The sequence below is a fragment of the Engystomops pustulosus genome, chromosome 9 (assembly GCF_040894005.1).
Source record: "Engystomops pustulosus chromosome 9, aEngPut4.maternal, whole genome shotgun sequence".
NCBI classification, from domain to species: Eukaryota; Metazoa; Chordata; class Amphibia; order Anura; family Leptodactylidae; genus Engystomops; species Engystomops pustulosus.
Genome location: NC_092419.1, coordinates 79,048,710 through 79,073,249, shown reverse-complemented (window position 1 = coordinate 79,073,249; position 24,540 = coordinate 79,048,710). Strand labels below are relative to the sequence as shown.

The 24,540-nt window shown below is 44.3% G+C and overlaps 1 protein-coding gene across 1 annotated transcript; it reads left to right on the top strand.

The window, feature by feature from the left end:
• The first annotated feature begins 519 nt into the window (after window positions 1-519).
• On the top strand, window positions 520-23,929 carry IGBP1 (immunoglobulin binding protein 1). The gene is made up of 6 exons (XM_072123256.1): window positions 520-778; window positions 2,256-2,558; window positions 3,072-3,264; window positions 22,583-22,665; window positions 22,752-22,864; window positions 23,534-23,929. Exons 1-6 carry the CDS (start codon window positions 591-593, stop codon window positions 23,668-23,670), a joined length of 1,017 nt encoding a protein of 338 aa, XP_071979357.1. The 5' UTR covers window positions 520-590; the 3' UTR covers window positions 23,671-23,929.
• Window positions 23,930-24,540: the final 611 nt, after the last annotated feature.

Below are 24,540 nucleotides of genomic sequence, written 5' to 3'. Positions count from 1 at the left end.
CATCTACTATCATCATGGGTGTTAGAGCAGAGTGTCAGCTGTGATATACAGCAGACACTCACTGCCTCTGGTACCGGCTCTGTGGTACTGTCTAAAACACCTTGTACCACATTTATCAATACTTTTATACAGATTCAAGACACGTTTGAAGCTACTACATTTAAAGAGGTGCAGGGGGAATGTGGGGTATTTTATGACATAAACACATCCAACTAATAGAAGGTGTAAAATAAGACTAGACATCCCTAGACCAGATTTAACATCCTGTGTGAGACGTTATATTTAATTTGGTGCAGTTTAGTTGGCTATTGCAATTTTTTTTCTATCTTAAAGTCAGAATGGCGACAATGTGAAAACAAGAGAAGCGCTGCATAAGGATAATGGAGATGACCCAGCACCAGAGGATATACGGTAATGATGTATTGTATTGCCAGAGCGCCCTCTACTGGCTACTTACAGTAAAGACGACCTCTGCCGCACCAAAGATGGCGCGTATTGCCTGCTGTGTTTTGTGTCCACGTCCAATATGGCGGCCTCCTAACGTCAATTCCGTTTACGGAAGCCGATGAGTTTAGACATGCCCAACAAACATGGCGGCTGAATCTGATTCTGAGCTGCCCAAATTATCGGAACTATTGGATAAAGGATGGCAGATACTAGAGGAGGTGGAGGACAGCAGCGAGCCGCCCGGGGCGCGGGAAGTGCAGGACAAGGTGAAGCGAGGCATCGGGGCGTTGGAGCAGGCCACACGGATGGTGAGCCAGCTGCAGCTCTTCAGGTAACGTGCAGACTGCTGCGGCTTGTGGTGCGGTCTCGCCCTTATACAGAGGAGGCCCGGGGTTCTGTGTGATGTATAGCCCCAAGTCACCAGGAATGTGGCCCCACTCCAAAATGGCGCCACCTAGAAAGAAGATGATAAATGCAGTCACGAGGTAAAGTCACTTTAGGCTCAGTTCACACCAGCGTTAGGAGAGTGTAAGAGTAACAGGTGCATGGGCAGTCTCTGTTCACCCACTGACTTCAATGTAAGAAGTTTTGTCTTCTGTCAAAATAGCTGAAAAATAACCCGGCTGCTGCCCTATTTTTAAGGTCAACTGAAACTTCTGAATGCAGGTGTGAACTGAGCCTTACAATCATATGGATGTCCACATAATAAACACCATAAACACCCAGCAGATCCAGCTGCAGTCCAGGTGCAGATTATAAAAAATGTACCCCCCTGGGCAGCAGGATATAATCGTATGGACCCCAGCGTAGGAAATGTTGTGCCCACTCCGGAGGTGCGGGCATGGGGACGTCACGGTGCAGGGAGAATAATTGGATGGAATCTCTGGGGATAAACAAGGCGTGTCCAGCTTTCTTCCTGCTCCCGGTCCTTATTTTGGCATAAAAAAGTAGGTCTTGCCAGATAAGAGGGGAGACGCCATGTGACGGTGTCCTACGTAGTGTTACAAAATGTTACATGATGGATAATTTGATGGGCATCCTTGAAATATAAGAACTTTCCCCATTGGCAGCCACAGAATATGAAAAAGATCTGACCACAGATGGTCTCGTGCCCTGTGATGCGGGTGTCTGGCATGGGCTTTCCCTGTGAACTGTGCAGGAAGCACCAATGGGGTTTATGTGTCGTGGTCTTCTAGGGGGCTTCCATAGGGGGACCTGCAGTCCCTTGTAATGCTGATCCTGGGGGTCCACCACTTTAAAGGGTATCTACCTCCAGGATGAATGCCTGTATGCAAATGAGCCTGAGGGGCTCCAGGCTCCATAGGTGTTTATGGAACTTGGAGCCCCTCAGGCTCATTTGCATACAGTCTTTCATCCTGTTGGTAGATGTCTTTTAACACTTAAGCGGTGAGATTTTTCTTCCCTTCAACAAAGCTCCCATAGTCGAGTGAGATTTTTCCAGTGTTTTGTGATTTTTTTTTTTTTGCAAATTGCTATCAATAATTCTGATGTCAAAATTTCAAAATTATCCAAACTAGCTAAGAAGGTAAGAATAAAATGCGCACTCTCCATATCTGTTATGATCAGTGGATGCTTGTTAAGTGCCCATATTGTGCCACCTTTAGTCTAGGCTGCCCGGTTTCCCAGTGGGCTTTACCAATGTTACAATGACATAGAATAAACTGGTTATAACCAAAATCTACAAATACTGTGCTCGTGCAGTGCGGTGGTCCTGATGCCGCAGTGTCCTGTATGAAGACTCTTCTCTTCCCATCCAATGAATGTGCTTCCTCCTTTGTTTCTTGCAGCTCTAATGAGGACCTAGAAGAGATTTCCTCCGCTGATATCCGCTATCTTCTGCTGCCTGCTCTTCTTGGAGCATTGACTCTGAAGCAGGTAGACCTCCGTCATAGACTGCAGCATCTTGAGGCCGCACGCTCCTATTTCCTAGACTTCCTGAAAAGGTGCCAAGACTACAAAGTCTCCAGTTTCAAACTTCCTGGACAAGAAGAAGCTGTGCAAGGAGAGAATGAGCCAGTACACAATGCCCGGGCTGGAGGGCCCCCCAATTTGACTGCCATGGCTGTTCAAAGACAGGCCAAGATTGAGAGGTAAGGATATAGGCCTTGTTATGATGGCATTGTGGCACCACATGACAATGTATAGGAAGCTTATGGAACACACAGGGATTTGCCGTCCTTACTAATTGCAACACAGCTTTTATTATCTTGACAAAGACTTGAATATGTTTTGGCCTTTTTATTTTCGATTGTTGATTTTGGATGTTACAATGACAATCTTATTACCGTATTTTTCATACTATAAGGCGCACCATCAATAAATGCCTGCTAAAACATCTAGGTTCATATATAAGGCGCACCTGATTATAAGGATGAATGACCAGTAGGTGGCAACTGTTGTCTGTAAGTGCGGTTCATATATAAGGCGCACTGGACTATAAGGCGCAGCTTTTGATTTATGAGAAAATCAAAGGATTTTTTGTGCGCCTTATAGTCCAAAAATACGGTAATTCAGCAAATTCTGGAAGCATGGCTATTTGTATTTGGGAATAACTTCTCCCATATTTTATCATTAAATGACATTTTGTATTGAATGTATTACAGGTATAAGCAGAAGAAGGAGCTGGAGAATAGACTGTCCGGCTTGAAGACTTCTGTGAAGAGTGGCAGCGCCGAAGAAGAGCAAGTGAGGGAATATTACTTACTTCAGCTTCGCCACTGGGTGTGTGTTGCCCTTGAGGAGGTTGAGAGTATTGACCAAGAGTTACCCATGGTAAAAGCAAGAGAAATGATGAAGGTAAGTGGAGAATACAGTAATATGGGGCAGCATGGTGGCTGAGTGTGTAGCACTACAGCCTTGCAGCACTGGGTTTCAAGTACCACCCAGGTCAACGTCTGCAAAGAGTTTGTATGTTCTCTCTGTGTTTTTGTGTGTTTCCTCCCACACTCCAAAACATACTGTTAGGTTGATTAGATTGTGAGCCCCATGGGGACAGGGACTGATTTGGCAAGTTCTGTGCAGCTCTGCATAATCTGTGTGCGCTATATACATAAAGAATTATTATTAATATAGCAGACTGCATGAATGCAATGTGTAAACCTAAAAGGGGTATTCCCATCAGATAATTTCTCCTAAATGTAGTCATGTTGTCCCTTAGAAACCAGAAGGCTTCCTCGGATACAACCACGTCACACTCTGGCAGCGGTGGCCAGACTTGCGCTATAGAGTCCTGCCGGACCACCAGGATTCAGCAATCATTACTACAGGGCGGCTGCGGGACCTGCAGTAACTCCCAGACATTTCATATACAATAACCTTTTTGTTTCTTTGTGCACTCACTCCAGCAGAGGTGGCCGTATCCGAGGAAGCTATCTGGTTTCTGAGGGACCATATCACTACATTAATGAGAAATTATCTTCACACAGGAACATTTTTTTTAATAACATCCAGTTGAAGAAATGTTTATATATGGCAGATTAATGAAACTGAAGGTAAGTGCCCAGATGAGAATACCTCTTAACCCCTTCCCGCACCCTGACGTGATACTACGTCATAGGATGCGGGTCGTTCCCGCACCTTGACGTAGTATCACGTCATGGCGATCACCCGGGCTCAGAAGCTGAGCCCGGGCGATCGCCGCGGGATCCCGGCGGTACGCGGTAGCCGGGATCCCGCAGTAACAGCCAGGATCGCGACTATCGCGATCCCGGCTGTTTAACCCTATAGACGCCGCGGTCATTGTGACCGCAGCGTCTATAGTGAATCGCCGCGACGATCGGCACCCTCCGTGCATGGCACGGAGGTGCCGATCGTTGCCATGGCAACCCTGAAGCCCGATAAGGCCCCCAGGGTTGCCTTCACTAGAAGCCTGTTAGGATCGTGCTTACAGCACGATCCTAACAGTGCTGATATCAGCCTATGCAGAATGCTATGTAATATGCTGCAATACATTAGTATTGCAGTATATTACAATGAACAAGTGATCAAATGATCACTTGTTCATGTCCCACCCTGGGACAAAATAAAACAGTAAAAAAAAGTTAAAAAAAAAAAAGTGCAATTAAAAAAAATTATTAAAAAAGAATAAAAGTCCCTTGAAGTCCCATCCCATGCAATAATACAATAAAACATAAAAAAGTGAAAATCACAAAAAAAAACACAACATATTGGGCATCACAACGTCCGTTACAACCCGTACAATAGAATAAAATCGTCACTGAACCCGTACGGTGAACGGCGTAAAAAAAAACACAAAAAAACTTGCAAAAATTATGAAATTTTCACATCTGACCTCATAAAAAGCGCATAAAAAGTAATCAAAAAGTAAAATTTACCCCGACATGATACCAAGAATAAGTACAGCTTGTCCCGCAAAAAATAAGCTATAAACCAACTCTGTAAACCAAAAAATATAAATGTTCTGCCCATTGTTACACAGCAAGCAAAAACAAGCAAATTTCTCACAAAATTAGTTCTATATTCTGCAAAACAAGTTAACCATAAAAAAGCCATATAAATGGGGTATCGCTGTAATCGTGATGACCCGTAGAATAAAGGTAACACATTATTTTTATGGTATGGTGAACGTCCGGCGAAAAAAATGCTAAAAATCATAAACAAGAATTGATTTTTTTAACCACCACCAAGAAAGAGTTAATAAAATCTGATTATTGGCTATTGAGCCCCACCGTAAATGATGTCCCTGAAAAGTGGATTTCATCCACAAAAAAAATAATCCCCCATATGTCCAAATTACAAAAAAATAAACATTTTATAGCCTGTAAGATGTGACATTGCAGATCTGTTCTGAATGGCGCAGCTTCCCTTCTATGCCCGGCCGTGCGGCCGTACAGCAGTCACCACCACATATGGGGCATCCTTATACTCGGGAGAAATTGGGTATCAAACTTTGTGGAGTTTTTTGTCATTTAATACTTTGTGACGGTTTAATTTTTGGCCAAAATTAATATATTGTCTAAAAAAAATGACAGCTTGTAAATTAGACCTCCATTTTGTTTTAACCACTGTGAAGCATCTAAAGGGTTAACATACTTCTTAAAGTTGATTTTTTACACATTGAGGGGTGTAGTTTCTAAAATGGCGTGATACATGGGGTTTTACTGCTGTTTAGGCCTCTCAAAGTCACTTAGACCTGAGCATGTGCCTCTAAATAAGGGTTTTGGCGATTTTCATAAAAATGAGAAAAATTGCACCCAAAATTCTGAACCTCCTAACAACCTAGAAAAGAGAGAAGATGCATAAAACCCTGCGCCAATATAAAGCAGACATTCGGGAAATGTTAGTTATAAAGTTACTTGGGTGCTATGACTATCTGCCTGAAAAGCAGAAAATTTTGAACTTTGAAAATGAAAAATTTTCAGAAATTTTAGCCAAATTTCAATTTTATTCATAACTAAACACAAAAGATATCATCAAAATTTTTCTATTACTTTGAAGTACAATGTGTGACGGTAAAACAATCTCAAAATCCCCTGGATATGTTAAAGCGTCACAAAGTTATAACCACCTATAATGACACAGGGCAAATTTAAAAAATCAGGCCTGGTCCTGAAGGTCTAAAATGGCATAGACGCGAAGGGGTTAAAGTCATACCCTGGTACATAAGATGTGGCTGGGAAAATATGTGCTTTCATTCTGCGCTCTGGCTAATACAATGCACATCCAACTTCACCTTATCCTCTAAACATGTTCTTTAGGGGGAAACAAAGAAGTAAAAAGTTTTCTATGTTTACGTTTTTTTTACTGGAGTACTTTGAATCTGTCAGATAATCTGTGTGTGAGCAGATGGATCTACAATGTGGATGGAACGGCGCAGCAGGGGCTGTTGAGCACTTCCGACAAATTGGCACAATTTAAAAACCTTTTTTGGCAATGTAGCTATGGGGACAGCGATTATAAAGGCAGGGCTGGCTTAGTTTAGTGAAGACCTATAAGATAGTACTATAATATTAGTTTGGGTTAACTTTCACTGGTAGATTTCCTTTAATGAGAAACTAATCCAAACAAAAGTTTTTGTATATGGGTATAAACTCAGCCTAAATACGAAAATCTTCTCATAGTGGCTCATGTAAGTGCATATATGTGATGTATCTTAACTAGAGATGAGCGAACATGCTCGTCCGAGCTTGATGCTCGGTCGAGCATTAGGGTACTCGAAACTGCTCGTTGCTCGGACGAATACTTCGCCCGCTCGAGAAAATGGCAGCTCCCGCCGTTTTGCTTTTTGGCGGCCAGAAACAGAGCCAATCACAAGCCAGGAGACTCTGCACTCCACCCAGCATGCCAGCATGACATGGTACCCTTACACGTCGATAGCAGTGGTTGGCTGGCCAGATCAGGTGACCCTGGGATAGACTAGCCCGCGCTGCTCGGATCATTCTGTGTCTGGATGCCGCTAGGGAGAGAGCTGCTGCTGGTCAGGGAAAGCGTTAGGGTGTTCTATTAGCTTACTGTTAGGCAGGAGTGATTCTACAAGAACCCAACAGCCCTTCTTAGGGCTACAATAACGTTATACTTTTTTTTTTTTATTTGCAGCTAGTACCATATTGTGAGGAATTTGCAGGGGGACTTGCTACCGTTGTGTTTAGCTCTTAGTGACACACATATCCACCTCAAACACCAAAGTGGGAAAATTTATTAGGGGTTTGATTTCAATTAGGCACAGTCTGCCATTTACTTTTTATTTTACGTTTATTTTTTTAATAACTCAGTGTCATCTCATCTGGCATAGTAGTGTGCTTTCATACTTGGCTAGAAAATAGCCATAGGAGAATCCAAACAGCTTACTTACGCCTACAGTAGCGTTATATATATTTGATTTCTGGTTGATCTGCTGGTGGCTGTAGTTGTTGCAGTGCATCTACTAGCAAATTGTGAGCAATTTGTAGTGAGACTTGCGACCGCTGTGTTTTGCGCTTAGTGACGCACATATCCATTGCAAAGACCGAAGTGGGAAAATTTATTAGGGGTTGGATTTCAATTAGGCACAGTCTGCCATTTCCTTTTTTATTTTACGTTTATTTTGTTAAATAACTCGGCGTCATCTCATCTGGCATAGTAGTGTGCTTTCATACTTGGCTAGAAAATAGCCATAGCAATAGGATAGCATCGTTTGGTTTTAAAAACTAAAAAACACAAAAAAAAACACAAATAATAGTTAAAAAAAAAATTAAAGTTAGAACTCTCATTTTCAAAATGTTTAACCCTAGGGGTAGAGGACGAGGGCGGGGACGTGGGCGTCCAACTACTGCAGAGGTCAGAGGCCGTGGTCCTGGGCGGGGTGAGACACCACCTGCTTATGAGGGAGCAGGGGAACGCCGCAGAGCTACACTCCCTAGGTTCATGTCTGAAGTTACTGGGACTCGTGGTAGAGCACTGTTGAGGCCAGAACAGTGCGAACAGGTGATGTTGTGGATTGCCGACAATGCTTCGAGCAATTTGTCCACCAGTCAGTCTTCCACGCAGTCCACCCATGTCACCGAAATCGGCACTCCTCCAGCTCCTGCACCTCAGCCTCCTCCCCCCCAGTCTGCCCCCTCCCAGGAAAATTTGCCATTTGAACCGGCATACTCTGAGGAACTGTTTTCTGGACCCTTCCCACAGTCACAAACCACTTGTCCGGTTGCTGATGAGCAATTTTCCGATGCCCAGGTTTTCCACCAGTCGCAGTCTGTGGGTGATGATGACCTTCTTGACGTAGTGGAAGAAGTGTCTAAAGAGGTGTCCGACGATGAGGAGACACGGTTGTCAGACAGTGGGGAAGTTGTTGTCAGGGCAGGAAGTCCGAGGGGGGAGCAGACTGAGGGATCGGAGGATGATGAGGTGACAGACCCAAGCTGGGTTGATAGGCCGGGTGAACACAGTGCTTCTGAGACAGAGGAGAGTCCTCGACCAGAACAGGTTGGAGGAGGCAGTGGTGGGGCCAGACGGAGAGGCAGGGCCAGAGCTGGTGCATCAGCGCCAAATGTGTCAACTAGTGAAGCTCCCGTGGCGAGGGCTCCTGCGGCGAGGGCTAGATTTTCAGAAGTCTGGAGGTTCTTTAAGGAAACACCGGATGACCGACGGACTGTGGTGTGCAACATTTGCAAACCAGGCTCAGCAGGGGTTCCACCACTACTAGCTTAACTACCACCAGTATGCGCAGGCATATGAATGCTAAACACCCCACTCAGTGGCAACAAGCCCGTTCACCTCCGGCCGTGCACACCACTGCTCCTTCCCCTGTGTCAGCTGATAGTCAGCCCCCTGCCCAGGACCCTGCCACAAAAACCCCATCGTCGCCTCCACGATCCTCCACAGCATCCACCAGCGTTCAGCTCTCCAAACCCCAGACGTTGGAGCGGAAACGCAAATATAGTGCAACCCACCCGCACGCCCAAGCCCTTAATGTCCACATCTCCAGATTGCTTAGCCTGGAGATGCTGCCCTATAGGCTAGTAGAGACCGAGGCCTTTCGCAACCTCATGGCGGCGGCCGCCCCTCGGTATTCGGTCCCCAGCCGCCACTACTTTTCCCGATGTGCCGTCCCAGCCCTGCACCAGCACGTGTCAGACAACATCATCCGTGCCCTGACCAACGCCGTTTCTGACAAGGTCCACCTGACCATGGACACGTGGACGAGTGCTGCCGGGCAGGGCCACTATATATCGCTGACGGCACATTGGGTTAACTTGGTGGAGGCTGGGACCGAGTCTGACCCTGCGGCTGGTCATATACTGTCGACGCCGAGGATTGCGGGGCCTACCTCGGTCCAGGTGTTTCAGGCCTACTATGCCTCCTCCTCCCACCCCTCCTCCACCTCCTCCTCCTCCGAATTACCATCCGTGGGCATGGTGCCATCAGTCGGTAGCTCTAGGCACAGCAGCAGTGCCGTCGCTAAGCGACAGCAGGCGGTGCTCAAACTGCTGAGCCTAGGCGATAAAAGGCACACCGCCCAAGAGCTATTACAGGGCATCACGGCGCAGACTGATCTGTGGCTGGCACCGCTGAACCTGAAGCCAGGCATGGTTGTGTGTGACAACGGCCGTAACCTGGTGGCGGCTCTGCAACTCGGCAGACTGACACATGTGCCATGCCTGGCCCATGTGTTAAATCTGATAGTTCAGCGTTTCCTCAAGACATACCCCAATCTGTCTGATTTGCTCACGAAGGTGCGCCGCATCTGTGCGCATTTCAGGAAGTCCAGCCCAGATGCTGCCACTCTCAGGGCAGCGCAGCGCCGCCTCCAACTGCCCGCTCACCGACTGTTGTGCGACGTGCCCACGAGGTGGAATTCAACACTGACCATGTTATCCAGAGTTTACCAGCAGCGCCGAGCGATTGTAGACTGCCAGATGTCAACTTCCACCAGAACTGGTAGTCAGGTCAGTCAGCTTCCTCAAGTCTACAATGAGGAGTGGACGTGGATGTCTGATATCTGTCAGGTGCTGAGTAACTTTGAGGAGTCAACACAGATGGTCAGTGGCGATGCCGCCATCATCAGCCTCACCATCCCGCTGCTTGGCCTGTTGAAAAACTCTCTGATCAGCATGAAGTCGGAAGCTTTGCGCTCGTCACAAGAGACGGGGGAAGAAGATTCCCTTGTTGATAGCCAAAGCACCCTTAGGTCTGTTTCTCAGCGCATATCGGTGGAGGTGGAGGAGGAAGAGGAGGAGAATGTTGGCGAGACACAAGAGGGGACCATTGTTGAGTCCTTCACTGTTCAGCGTGTATGGCCAGAAGAAGAGGAGTTGGAGGAGGAGGAAATGGGCAGTCAGGCCAGTGAGGGGAGTGAATTCTTACGCGTTGGTACTCTGGCGCATATGGCAGATTTCATGCTAGGCTGCCTATCCCGTGACCCTCGCGTTCAAAGAATTTATTCCAGCACCGATTACTGGGTGTTCACTCTCCTGGACCCACGGTACAAGCAAAATCTTTCCACTCTCATCCCTGGAGAGGAAAGGAGTGTGAGAATGCATGAATACCAGCAGGCCCTGGTTCACAAGCTGAAACAGTATTTCCCTTCTGACAGCGCTAGCGGCAGAGTGCGTAGTTCTGCGGGACAAGTAGCGAGGGAGAGTAGGCGAGCAGGCAGCTTGTCCAGCACTGGCAAGGGTACGCTTTACAAGGCTTTTGCCAGCTTTATGTCACCCCAGCAAGACACTGTCACCTGTCCCCAGTCTCGGCAGAGTAGGGCTGATCTTTACAGAAAGATGGTGAGGGAGTACGTAGCTGACCATACCATCGTCCTAAATGATCACACAGCTCCCTACAACTACTGGGTTTCAAAGCTGGACATGTGGCACGAACTGGCGCTGTACGTCTTGGAGGTTCTTGCCTGCCCTGCCGCTAGCGTCTTGTCCGAGCGGGTTTTCAGTGCAGCTGGTGGCATCATCACCGATAAGCGTACACGCCTGTCGACTGACAGGCTGACGCTTATTAAGATGAATAAAGCCTGGATTTCTCATAATTTCCAATCTCCACCAGGTGAAGGAAGCTCAACCTGAATAATTTATCCACTCCTCCTCCTCATTTTCCTCCTTCTCCTCCTCTTTGTACAGTAAAGCAGAGGAAACTGGCTATTTTTTGACAGGGCCCACTGGCTCTAGCTATACTTTATGCATTTAATTTTTCTGGAGGGCCACCTACCCGGTCCTCTGTTTTAAACAATTTTTGGGACTGCCACATACAGGCACTCAATCTATTCCATTTTACTGGAGGGCCACCTACCTGCTCCTCTGGTTTGAAAAGTTTTTTGGACTGCCACATACAGGCACTATCCAAATTAAATTGTCTCCATTGCTACCTCCAAAAGTCGTCCATATAGCTGCCTCCATACATCGTCCCCTTATCAAACGAGGTGTGTCAGGCAGAAATTTGGGTTGTTTTCATGGATTCCACATCAAAGTTGTTAACTTTGTCGCCACCCTGCTGTGTTATCCACAAAATATACTGGCAAACTTTTATCATTTACCAATATTAAAGGGGGGGCTAGAGTGTGTGTTTTAAGCGCAAGTGTGTGGTTGCAAATGAGTACGATCACTGCAGGGATCGACCAACACTAATACAAATTGAGTTGTTACTCACTTCATAGGCGACACTTAACTATAATCTGCAACCCTCACCTGCAGTTTTAAAATGATGTGTGTGAATTCAGTTTGAACTATAATTTACTTAAGACTATTAAAAGTTAAGTTTTAGGCCTGACCGAAAAGGCATCTCTCTGTCTTGGGGCAGAATAGTTCAGTAAGGTTACAGCAAGCCTTGGCAGTCCTAAATGGGCTAACCTGTGTGTTCAAATTACCAATATTATTTCAGCGCTTCTTGCACATCTGTTTACATTCCCCTCACCCGGCATATCCCAAACTTATAAGAACGCTACTACACTTGATCTTATACAAAAGGTTCTTAGAAGTGCTGTTTGGGGAGTAGCCTAGAGACAGGGGCTTGGATTGGCGAAAGATCGCCTGGCAGCGGAGCGCCAGCTCCATGCCAAGATCCAACTAACATAGTTTTAACTGCAGCACCTTTAATCTACTACTAGTTCACTGCCTCCATACATGGTCCCCTTATCAAACGAGCTGTGTCAGGCAGAATTTTGGGTTGTTTTCATGGCTTCCATGGTAACTTTGTCGCCACCCTGCTGTGTAATCCACAAAATATACTGGCATACTTTTATCATGTACCGATATTATTTGAGCGCTTCTTGCTCACCTCCTTTGGTTCCTCTCTGCCACCCATTGGTTTGAAGCCTGAGTCAATTTAGAGTATGTCGCCATGCCACTCTCTAGCCTGCCGCCGCTGCCTCTGCATGCCGTCCCCTATAGTGTCAGGGTCAATTATTGGATGTTTTAGATGCTATCTAGCTTCATTCTGTCACTCTGTCATGGCCATGCTGTTGCCCATAATTTTGGCATAATGGTGCGATTATGCAGCCTCAGAGGCATCCATGCATGCTACCTCTGCTGTTTCCTGTCCATTTCCGTGGTGTTTCCATCCTTTTCTGAGGTTCCCAGGTGTTTGGCCAAGCTTCCCTGTGCAGAGCCTTGGTCCCCTTGAAAAATGCTCGAGTCTCCCATTGACTTCAATGGGGCTCGTTATTCGAGACGAGCACTCGAGCATCGGGAAAAGTTCGTCTCGAATAACGATTACCCGAGCATTTTAGTGCTCGCTCATCTCTAATCTTAACCCCTACGGGACTCAGCCTCTTTTGGCCTTAAGGACGCGGCCCCATTCTTCAAATCTGCCCTGTGTCACTATAAGTAGTTTTGGAACGCTATGAGATATCCAGGGGATTTTGAGATTGTACTTCAAATTAGTTTAAAAATTTGGATGAAATCTTTTGCGTTTAGTTATGAAAAAAACAAAATTTGAAAAAAATTTGGAAAAATTCTTTATTTTCAACTTTCTAAATTCTCTACTTTTGATGCAGATAGTCATAGCACCCGAATAAATTCATAACTTACATTTCCCAAATGTCTGCTTTATGTTTACATGTTTTTTTAAGATTCCACATATTTTGCTAGAATGTTATGAGGCTCAGAATTTAGGTATCATTTTTCACATTTTTTGTAAAATCACCAAAACCTGTATTTAGATGGACCTGCTCTACTTCTAATTGACACTGAGAGGCCTAAATAATAGCGAGACTCGTAAATTACCCCATTGTGGAAACTACACCCCTCAAGGTATGAAAAAACACTTTTAAGAAGTTTGTTAACGCTTTACGTGTTTTATAGGGGTTAAAACAAAATGGAGGTGCAGTCTGCAAATTGTAATATTTTTTCACAATACACCCATTTTGGGTGGAAAATTAAACATTTACAATGGATTAAATGAATAAAGGCTCCACAAAGTTTGTTACCCAATCTCTCCCGAGTACACGGATACTCTACATGTGGTGGTAACCTGCTGTATGGGCGCACGGCCGGGCATAGAAGAGAAGGAGGCGCCATCCAGATCAGATTTGCTATGTCACATTGTACAGGCTATAATTTTTTTCTTTTTTTTTTAATGTGGACCTATAGGGGCTTATTTCTTTTGCCACATGAGATGCACTTTTCTGGTACGTAATTTGGGGGAATCTATAGCTAATTGGTGAGATTTTATTAACTCTTTGTTGGTGGAGGAAATGAAAATCATCACTTTTCAGGAAGATTTTTATGGGGGGTTTTTTGGCTGTTTACCATACCATAAAAATAGTATATTATTTTTATTCTATGGGTCGCCACGATTACAAAAAGACCTCATTTTATATAGATTTTTTTCTTTTTTTCCCATTTTTACTGAATAAAAAGTAATTTGGCAAAAATGTTGTTAATTTTAGCATCACCGTCTTTCATATGCATAACTTTTTTATTTTTCGCCTCACAAATCTGTTTAAGGGCTTATTTTTTGCGAGAAGGATTGTTCTTTTTAGTGGTCTTATTTTAGAGTGCATAACATTTTTTAAATCCCTTTTTAGAGCATTTTTATAGGGTATTAATTGAAAATGATCTTTTTTCTGGAGCTTTTTTTTGTTTTGTTTTTTACGGGGTACACTTTGCGGATCTAATAACGATTCTGTTTTATTATGCAGATTGTTACAGACGCAGGGATACCAAATATGTGGGGGTTTTGTGTATTTTATTCAATTGTACTGAATAAAAACCAATTTGGAGAAAATCTTGTTCATTTTAGCATCACCCTCTTTTCATATGCATATTTTTCGGCTGACAAATCTGGTTAGGGGCTTATTTTTTGCGAAAAGAGTTCTTTTTAGTGGGCTTATTTTGGAGTGCATAACATTTTTTAAATGACTTTTTAGAGCATTTTTTTTATAGGGTATTAATTAAAAATGATCTTTTTTCGGAACGTTTTTGCGTTTTTTTTCTACGGCGTGTACCGTGCGGGTCCAGTAATGATTCTGTTTTATTATACAGATTGTTACGGACGCGGCAATACCAAATATGCGGGGGTTTTTTGTGTTTTTGTGTTTTTTATACTTTATTAAGTGTTTTTATAGGAAGTGCCCAGAAGTGGATCGGATCCCCCGTTAAGTGGCACGGGGGATCCGATCCACAGCGCAAAGACCCTTACACGCCGCGGTCATGTTTGACCGTGGCGTGTAAGGGGTTAACACCCGCGATCGGAGCCGGCTCCGATCGTGGGTATTAGCGCAGGCGTTCGTGAGCCGGTGCCAGAAGCAGGACGTTATAGAACGTCCTCGTGCGCTAAGCATCTAGCCCCGGGGACGTACTATAACGTCCTGGTGCGCCTAGGGGTTAAGGCTGTTGGTCTACATCGCCATCATTTGTCGATAAAGTCATTAAAATCCATGTATCCAATATCTCTTTAGTCTTATGTGCAAAAACATGTTGTTTTACACGTGTCCAAGAGCTAACTATTCTATCCTATCACATAGCCATACCATCTAGGTTTTAGTATTCACTGCTGTATGCTAGCTCCTGTCCACCGTCAGAACAAGAAAAAAATAGATGCCCCCTGTAATATCCGTGCAGGCTGCCACTCCCAATGCTCGGGTAAAACACTGTTAGAAGTTTTTTTTTTTTTTTTGTTTTTTTTTAATGTTTTATTATAAATATAGCAAAAAATTTACAATAGTATCATAGGGTTACAAAGCATTACATCAGATTTTTTACAGCCATAAAATAATCAAAGAAAGAACAGTTTGCAACCCATTTAGCCACCACAAAAACCCCCACCTCCCTCCCACCCCTTCTGCCGTGGGGAAAAACTACATAGCACATTCTAATGTCCCTGCAGTTAGTCTTTTGCCATCTTACTGTCTATCTCTAGTTCTCCGTCTCTATACACCAGATCTTTTTCCATTTATCCAAATATCCTCCCTTAACTGCCATCAATCTTTCATATTTTTTACATTTCTCTACTTCTCCTCGGAATTCTTCCGGTGACGGGGCAGTCGGACACCCCCACTTTCGTGCAATAACCAATCTAGCCAGCAGGAGAACCTTGTTAACCACCAACTTTTTCCCCCTTTCCCTATTACCAAGCTGAAAAAGGCTAAGCAGAGCAACCCGAGCGGTCCGGGGTAATTTTACTTTAAACGTATCTTCCACGTATAGGAAGACCCTGGACCAGAAGAAATCTACTTTATTACATAAGAGGGATACATGAACGAAATCCGCATTCTCCAGGTTGCACCGTAAACAACTCGCATTATCTCTGAGTTTCATTCTGAATAAACTATAAGGGGAATAATACAGTTGATGCACGAAATTAAATTGTACCATTCTATGATTCCAAGAAAGAGAGGACAGCCCAATGCTCCTATAACATTTTTCCCAATCCTCCTCCGGGAGGGTGCCCACATAATCCTGCCACTTACTTTTGGAGGGATGAATAACTCCATCTGCAAAACCTTGAATCAGATATCTATATACATGTGTCATCACCTTATTCCCAGTGGAGGATCCCAGTAAAAATTCTACCCCTGCATCTGTGCATAATTTGAACCTATTTTTATCCTTTACCGAGTTAAATGCGTGCTGCAATTGGAAAAACCTAAAGAAACATATATCATCTCTTCTATTTAATGTGAAAGAATCTAATAAATTCCGTGAATTATCTAAGTTTATACAATGTGTGAAAAACTCTACCACCCTTATCATCCAGTATCTACTATCTGGAATAGACCTGAACTCTTCAAAGTGGTAATTCCCCCAAATTGGGGTAAACTTAAAAATACCCCGAATACCTCTAATATTCTTATACGCAGTCCAACTCTTATCCAACAATTTCCCCATATAAGTGCCTCTATATCTATCACGCCCAAGTTCCCCACTATCCAGAAGACTAAAAATTGAATCCCTAGTGAACTCACTTATTTGTAATAATTTCCTAAAGGCGCTACCCTCCCTCCTTGTGATCAAGAACGTTAATTGTGCTGCGATAAAGTAACCAAAGAGATATGGAACCCCCAACCCACCTTTTTCTGTTGGGCAACAGAGAGACGAAAGCGCAATCCTGGGCCTTTTTTTTCCCCCAAATTAAATCTCTAACTAATCCTTCCATTAATCTAAACATTCTATTGGGTAGCCAAACCGGTGAGACCGAGAGGAGATACAGAAGCTGCGGGAGTAAAATCATTTTCACTATCCCTACCCTATCTGCTCTAGAAAGAGGCATTTTAAGCCAGCCATTAATACTGTGTCTCATTTTAGTAATAAGCGGCATGATATTTAACTCCGCGTAACGTCCCAAATCCGCTGAGACGTAGATCCCCCAGATATTTAAACGATTCGTCTCTCCTTAGGACCCTGACCAAATCCCCTCTCTCCTGGACACTACTATCCAAAGGGAGGAGAATAGATTTTTCCCAATTAATACATAGACCCGAGAAAGAGCCGAATTCGTTCACCAAATGGATCACGCCCTGTATTGAACTACCTGTATTCTGAGTAGTCAGCAAAATATCATCGGCATAAAGTGATATTTTTTCCGTTTCCCCTCCACACCCCCATCCCTTAATCCATTCTGCTTCACGGATTTTGATGGCTAAAGGCTCTACAAAAAAGGCAAATAGGAGGGGGGAGAGGGGACACCCCTGTCTAGTGCCTCTGTATAGTCGAAATGGCTCCGAGTACATTACATTTATGCACATTCGTGCTCTTGGGGAATGGTACATTATTTTTACCAGTCTATGAACTCCCTTCCGATCCCGAATTTTTCTAGTACCCTCCATAGGAAGGGCCACTCCACCCTGTCAAACGCCTTAGTGGCGTCCAACGACAGGATGGAGCGGTCCTCCCCTACCCCCATCTGCATATCGGCGAAGAGTCTATGAAGATTATAGGCTGTACCCCGGGCCGGGATAAAACCATTTTGATCGGGATGAACAATGAAAGAGATGACCTTCTTGAGTCTCGTCGCAAGGATCTTGGCCAGGATCTTAACATCAGAATTCAACAGAGAGATGGCTCTATAAGAACCCATCTCTGACTCCTTTTTATCCTTTTTGAGGAGTAAAACTATAGAGGCTTCCGTCATTGATCCATAAACTGTCCCCGCGGTGAGAGCTGCTGAATAAACCGTTTCTAGAATAGGAGAGAGCGTCTTACTATAATGTTTATAAAATGCCAAAGGCAAGCCATCTAACCCTGGCGCAGAATCCCCCGAGGAGTTATTTATCGCCTCCATAATCTCTCTAGCCCTTATGGGGGAATTCAAGGTGGAACTTTGCTCCGCTGACAGAGAGGGGAATGAAATGGATTCCAGATAATTCTCCAATTGGGAATCTGAGAACTCTACCTCTGAGCAGTATAGCGACTGATAATAAAGCCGGAAATTTTCCAGGATTGCCCCCTGTCCTTGTATCTTCTCTCCTGTATGATTTATAATCAAGTGAATCCCCTTATGACTATTTCTCCTTTTGAGAAGGTTCGCAAGTAATTTACCTGGTCGCCCTCTCTCGGCATAATATTTTTGTCCCGCAAAAAAAAATTTATGTTGCGCCCTCTCGGATACATAGGAATTATATGCAGCCTGTGCTTCGAGAAATCTATCCCTGTCTTCCATTGTAGCTGACCCCACCCACGCTTCTTGTGTGGTGGCCAAATTTTCCTTTAAGATATTTTCTCTCAATCTGAACTTCTTTTTGGCCCACTCAATTTCAGAGAAAAACAGTCCTCGGAGAAAGGCCTTGAGAGCATCCCAGGCTAAGCCCGGGTCCCTCTCAAGAACATTATTCCCCCAAAATTCCTCAACCAACTTTATAACTTTTTCATCATTATCCAAGACCGAAAGCCAATGCGGATTGAGCCTAAAAAGGCTCTTCTTATCTAGATACGGGCCCCTCTCTGTCCTTAACTGCAGGGAGATGGGTCCATGATCGGAGATCACAATAGATTCATATTTAATCTTCACTATGAATCCCAAAAAAGCCTCATTGGCCAAACACATATCGATCCTGGATAATGTAGAATGAGTACGGCTAAAACAGGAAAAAGCAGGTCTATCTAGACATTTAATCCTCCAGGCATCCCTCAGGCCAAGATTATCACAGAAAGATCTCAGTCCAGAGGATCCCCGTTGATTCTGGGGGCCAGAGCCTCGCATGTTGCGTCTGTCCTGCACGGGGTCCATGACTGTATTAAAATCCCCAATAATCATCATTGGGCTGTCCTCCCTATCAATAACAAAGTTAACTAAGGCGTTCAACACATGAAATGAAAATGGAGGGGGGAGGTATACAAATGCAAGAATGCACTTTACCTGATTTAAAACACAATACAAAAAGATATACCTTCCCTGCCGATCTATACTATGTGATAAAATCCTAATATCAACCTTCTGATGGATAAGAACAGAGACCCCCCTGGAGAATGCAGATCCGTATGAATGAAATGAAATGGGAGCCCAGCGTCTATCTAGCCAACTAATGGTGTCCTGAGTTAAATGTGTCTCTGTTAGGCAAATAATCCCTGGAAGATGTCGAACCACATCATCATTTACCATCCACCGCTTTCGGCGGTCATTCAACCCCCTTACGTTCCAGCAAAAGATTTGTGTAGCCATTCTCTAGCGGAACAGAAACAAAAAACAAGGGTAGTAACAGAGCAATAAAACATTCCCCACAGCAGAAACCCTCCCCCCACCCACCCCATCTCCCTCCCACCCCCCTACCCCTCCCCCTTCTTGACCCATCCCTTTGAACAGGCCTCTAAACTCCTACATCCCCGTCCCCCCTCCCCAACTCTCGTCCGCGTGTTCCAATTTATAAACTTCCAAGAAAAACTATGCTACCCCTACCTCACAATACGCCAGCTAGAAACCCTTAGACTCCAGCCACTCCGAGGCATCTATCGAGTTATCAAAAAAAACCGTTTGTTCATTATGAATCACTCTCAATCTTGCTGGATATAACAATGAGAATTTTAAGCCAGCCTCCTTCAGGCGCGACTTTACATCTTTAAACTTGGTTCGCTTTTGTTGCGTAGCCTGGGAGTAGTCCGGAAAGATAAAGATTTTTACCCCGTTATACATCATGTCCTGCTTAGAGCGGGAGCATCTAATAATAGCATCACGGTCTTGGGAGCAGAGAACTTTAGCAAGTACAACCCTGGATGGGGCCCCTGGGATAGGAGGTTTACTGGGGACACCATGGGCTCTTTCTATCATAAAGACAGATGATAAGGACTCGGTGCCCACCTGCTCTATTAACCAACCCTGGATCCATTTTGAAAGGGAGTTCTCCCCTACTTCTTCTGGAAGGCCTATAATACGGAGGTTTGAGCGTCTAGATCGATCCTCCAAGTCCGTTACTTTGTCCCGTAGGGACATTTGAGCCTTGGTCAGTGCACCAACCTCTTTCCGTAAGCTCTTGGTCTCTCCCTCGAGATTTTTTACCTGAGTAACCACCATAGAGACCTTTTCCCAAGTTTTAGAGATATCTTCCTTAACCAGGGCTATCTTCAGAGGAAAGCGCCGCCACCTGTTTGTCTAACCCCTCCACTGTAACGCTGGTCTTTTGGACAGTTGCCAGGATCTCCATCCAGATTGGATTGTTGGAGTCCTCAGAATGTTCTAACTCGCCCTCCTGCGAGGGCCTATCATGTATTTCAGGAGGCATCGTGGGGGGGGGGGGGGGGGGTTACCTGCTTTACCAGTTTGGCGAGTTTTTACTATAGGGGAGCTCCATAATTTCTCTAACTTCCCTGCAGGATCATTTTTACTGCCACCACGTTCTTTCCCCTCCTTAGGGGAACCTCCACCCCCGCCGGATTTCCGGCCCGAATTTTTCGGTGGCATTTCCACAAAAACTTTTTCAAGTATCTCACGAAACTCCAGTAATACAGTATACTCTAAATAAACAAACAGCGAATTACAAACTTAAACAAGCCGGCATATACCCTGAAACCAGAGCAATATAACTATCTGAGTATACAATAGCAAGAATTGTATTACAATTTTTACTAATAAAAGACGGAAAAAGCCTTCAGCCAGAATTAGTCCAGCAAGGTCATAGACCGTAATAGATCCTGTGGGGGGGAGAAAGTTTTTCAAAATATCCGGTGATGTTTAGACAGAAATATTAGTAATTTTAGTAATGATACCGCTGGCAAGCGGGGAAACAGCCAAAAGTTCATATAATTAGTCCAGAGACCCGAGCCTTAAAGCAGATGATTCAGAGAGTTAGTCAAGCAGATGGATCCATAAGTAAGCGCCATAGCATCACATATGGGTTAGTACAATGTAACCAGCTTGCACTTCTATCACTCAAAGCAGAAGCAAAATTGTTAGTTGGTTATACAGGAGCAGATTACCATATCCGGGCTGTGAGGTAACACCTTCTGGGAACCCTCTCCCTGCGTAGCCAAAGTACCTTTAGTACCCCCAGTAATAATAACGCTGGCAAGCGGGGAAGCAACAGATAGTACAAACACTTAGTCCAGAACCCCGCGCAATAGAGCAGAAGGTTCAGAGAGTTAATCAGACAGAAGGGCCAATAATAAGCGCCATGGCATCGCTAATTAGATTAATACAATGTGACCAGATTGCACTTCTATCATCCGCAGCAGAAGCGAAATTGTTAGTTGGTTATACAGAAGTAGATTACCATAACCTGCAGGCTATGAGGCAAGCCATGGGGCAACACCTTCTGGAAACACTCTCTCCGCGATACCAAAGTACCTTTAGCACCCCCGGCAGGGGGTTGCTGGCAACGAGTAGAGCCCTCCACGAATGCGAAGATGGTACCTCCTTTAGCGTATGAAGATCAACGGGGGGATGTCACATCCCGTGCGGTGGTCCGTTCTCGGGTCACTCTCCAACCACGACGCCCTCCTGCTCACCTTCCCGATCGCCCACCTCCGGGCCAATGATGTAGTCAGCGGCACGCTGCGACTCTGCTTGAGGGCATAACACCTCCAGCTGCTCAGGACCGGCCAGCAGCAGGAGCACACCAATACTGCCAACACCGCGCTTGCTCCCCGAGAGAGCTGTTCCCCTCCAGCTCCCAATGCTCCCCGACTGAAGAACGGGGAAATCGGCCCCCCCTGTGGCAGCAAGGGCCGTTCAGTGTACTCGCTGGGGTAGAGGCGGCTGGGGTAGCAGTACCCGCATCATTTAGCACGCGGACGCGGCGGGGGAGGAGATCAGGTCCGGACTCTACGTGGCTCCTCCTCCTCCTCGCGTCATGCCGGCCGGATGTCCAACACTGTTAGAAGTTTAATCCACTCAGCCCCTGTGCCAGACCTGTATGGCTTATTGATCTTCTGTATTAGTACCATCCTGGGTCTGTGACTGGTGCTAAAAAGGTTAAAATGACTCCTCAGTGTTTTAGCTCATTTCTGTGCTGTGGCCATGTGTCCTGGCTGGGGTCATAAGTCAATTAGTATTTCTTAATGTATAGGCTGCCCCTGATCAAACAGAGCAGGAAAACTTTTACCCACTCAGTCCCAGGCCTGTGTACCGTACTGTGCTCCTGTGCAGCTAGTGACAGAGGTCTGGGAGTGGATCTGAAAGTATTAAACTCATCCCACTGCGTGTGGGCTGCAGCCATACTACATACTGGTGATGCAAACTACACTTTGAAATGCTAGTTCTGTTCTTCCACTGTAGTCCCCTCCAGGGCCAAAATTAAAATTAATTTAATGTATAAAAAATATTACAATAAATACCCCTTTATTCCATTTAATCTATTTTATTATAATAAAACCTTTACTGAAGTCGCTTCATATTTGGTTTTGCTGTGTTTGTACCACTACGATCTACAAACATAATCCATGAGTTAACCCATTTAATGAGCACCATAATAAAGTCTTATAAAAGTCATAATAAAATGCTTACAAATTTTGCAAAAAGTATGGTATCGTATCATGATACTTTCCAGTATAGAATAAAATTCTGGCATCGGTGCAACCCTAATATGTGTACAAAAGAACGTTCTCCAGAATAAAGGTTCACATATTTCTAACTTCATCGCTTGTACCAATGTTGCAGACCAGTTTTTCGTTGGCTGTTGTGGAATTGGGCTTTATTAATGGCTCAGAGAAAGTTCGTGCATCCCAGCCTGAAGGACTAGAAATTGTTCCGAAATGTTGATGTTGCAACTGTAGATCTGCAGTATTTAGCATTAATATTTTTCTTCCTGTAGGGTACAGAGAGCACTCAACCTCCACGGCCAACAAGACCACCTATGAAACCATTCATCCTGACTCGAGATGCCCTCCAAGCAAAGTATGACACTTTTTACATTTGGTTCTTCCAACTACTTTTAATTTGTTTTTATGGTCATTTATTTGTAAAACTCATGTAATCTACAGGGTCATTGGGGCAGGATATCCTAGTCTTCCTACCATGACTGTTGATGACTGGTATGAGAACCATCGCAGTAAAGGCATCCTCCCTGACCAGGGTGTATTTAGCAAACCTACAGGTATGTAACATGTACATATATGTATCTTATCATGAACCTTAAGTGTACTTAAATAATTGGTGTAAATGGGTATTACGTATTTTTAACAATATACGTCTGTTCTGCACAGCTTTCTTGAAATTGAAAGTAAAGCCCCTGGTCTTTACGTTTACATGTCTTTTACATCATCAGTTGCCTTTCCTGTTCATAGAACGACCACATATCATGTGATTCTAACTGTCCATGACTTTTCTACCTTACAGGACCATATCATAGTATTCATGTATACAATTTTAAGGTCTTTGAAGGGAGATTGGTCATGGACTGTTATGATCACATGATCCTCTATCTGCACAAGGGTCTTTACTTCAAATTACAAGAAGAAAGTGTAAGAACCTGTAATAGATGTATGTTGGTAAGTTACTTACTATCCGACACCCACACATTACACACAATTTGAAGTGGTCAAGCTGTAGGTTATCCCTTTAACTGGAGAAATGACTGTCCCAAAACCCCCCAGTGAATTAAATGCACAGGTGGCTCCCTTTCTCATGATCACAAGTTGTACTAGTGACTAGACCTGTTTTCCCTATCATTATAGATGCAGTAAAAACCTGTTGTATATTCCAACAATAAATGAAATGGGCTAATTTTTATTTATGTATTTTTTTTTTTTTATATATAACATAGATGAGGATCAGGAAGCAGCGGAGCGGGAGCGTAAAGAGGAGCAGGATGATCCTGACACATTACAAAGGGCACGGAACTGGGATGACTGGAAAGATACCCATCCGCGAGGATATGGAAACCGCAAGAACATGGGCTAAAATTTTAAGTGACTCCTTTGAGGCAATCTGTATAATGTTCTGGTGACATAAGGCTGGAGTGTTCTAGGGAAAGCCATCTTTTGAGTGACATTAGTCACCTACTGACAATATTGTGTGTGCCTTTGTCCTCAAAGTAGCTGATCCCGTGACACTAAAGTTACATGTACGTTCATATTTATTTCAGCTTCTTTTTCTTTTTTAAATAAATGTTCTGTTGGTGGCATCTATCAGTGACACTGCTGACATGCTTGTACATAGACTGTGTTCATTCCTTTACTTTGAAATGGTAATTACTTAGTCAAAGTACAAATCTAGGATAGAACATAGAATAGAACTTTTGTAGAAATAAAGCTCTGGAAATGAACAAAGGGAAGGCGATTCCATTACTTTCATACAAAAGGCTGGAAAAAAAAAGATGGAAAAAAATGGGGGCCCTCTCTCATATATTTTATGCTTGTTTCTGGCATAAAATATTTGTTTGCAAGGTACCGTATATAATGGAGTATAAGCCAAGGCCCTAATTTTAACACAAGCCCCCTTGTATATAGGAAGTGCCTGCCAGCCAGATCAAGGCACCCAGGTCACATTGCGCTGTCCTATATGTGGGCAGATTAGCGGCACAGCCACGCTTTTTTTTTTTTTTTTTGATGGAGGTGTGATAAGCCTATTTCACGTTCCTGTGCTCAGCAGCAATCCGAATCGGGTGAGCAAATGGCCATGTGAATGTAGCCGGATTCTCTGACTCTATCCTTTGCAGTTACCTTCTTACCCCTCCTATAAAGCAGGGAAAATGTTTACCCTCTACTGCTGACACAGGTCAGACTATACACTCCATGTAACCTTTTCACTGCATAAGGAATTAATTATTAT

What these genes read in the sequence shown, in the direction of transcription:
- IGBP1 (XM_072123256.1), top strand. Translation starts at nt 591, where the DNA reads ATGGCGGCTGAATCTGATTCTGAGCTGCCCAAATTATCGGAACTATTG. An exon ending in AGACAGGCCAAGATTGAGAG is followed by an intron (nt 2,559 to 3,071) that starts GTAAGGATATAG and finishes AATGTATTACAG; the next exon opens with GTATAAGCAGAAGAAGGAGC. An exon ending in TGTATTTAGCAAACCTACAG is followed by an intron (nt 22,865 to 23,533) that starts GTATGTAACATG and finishes TATATAACATAG; the next exon opens with ATGAGGATCAGGAAGCAGCG.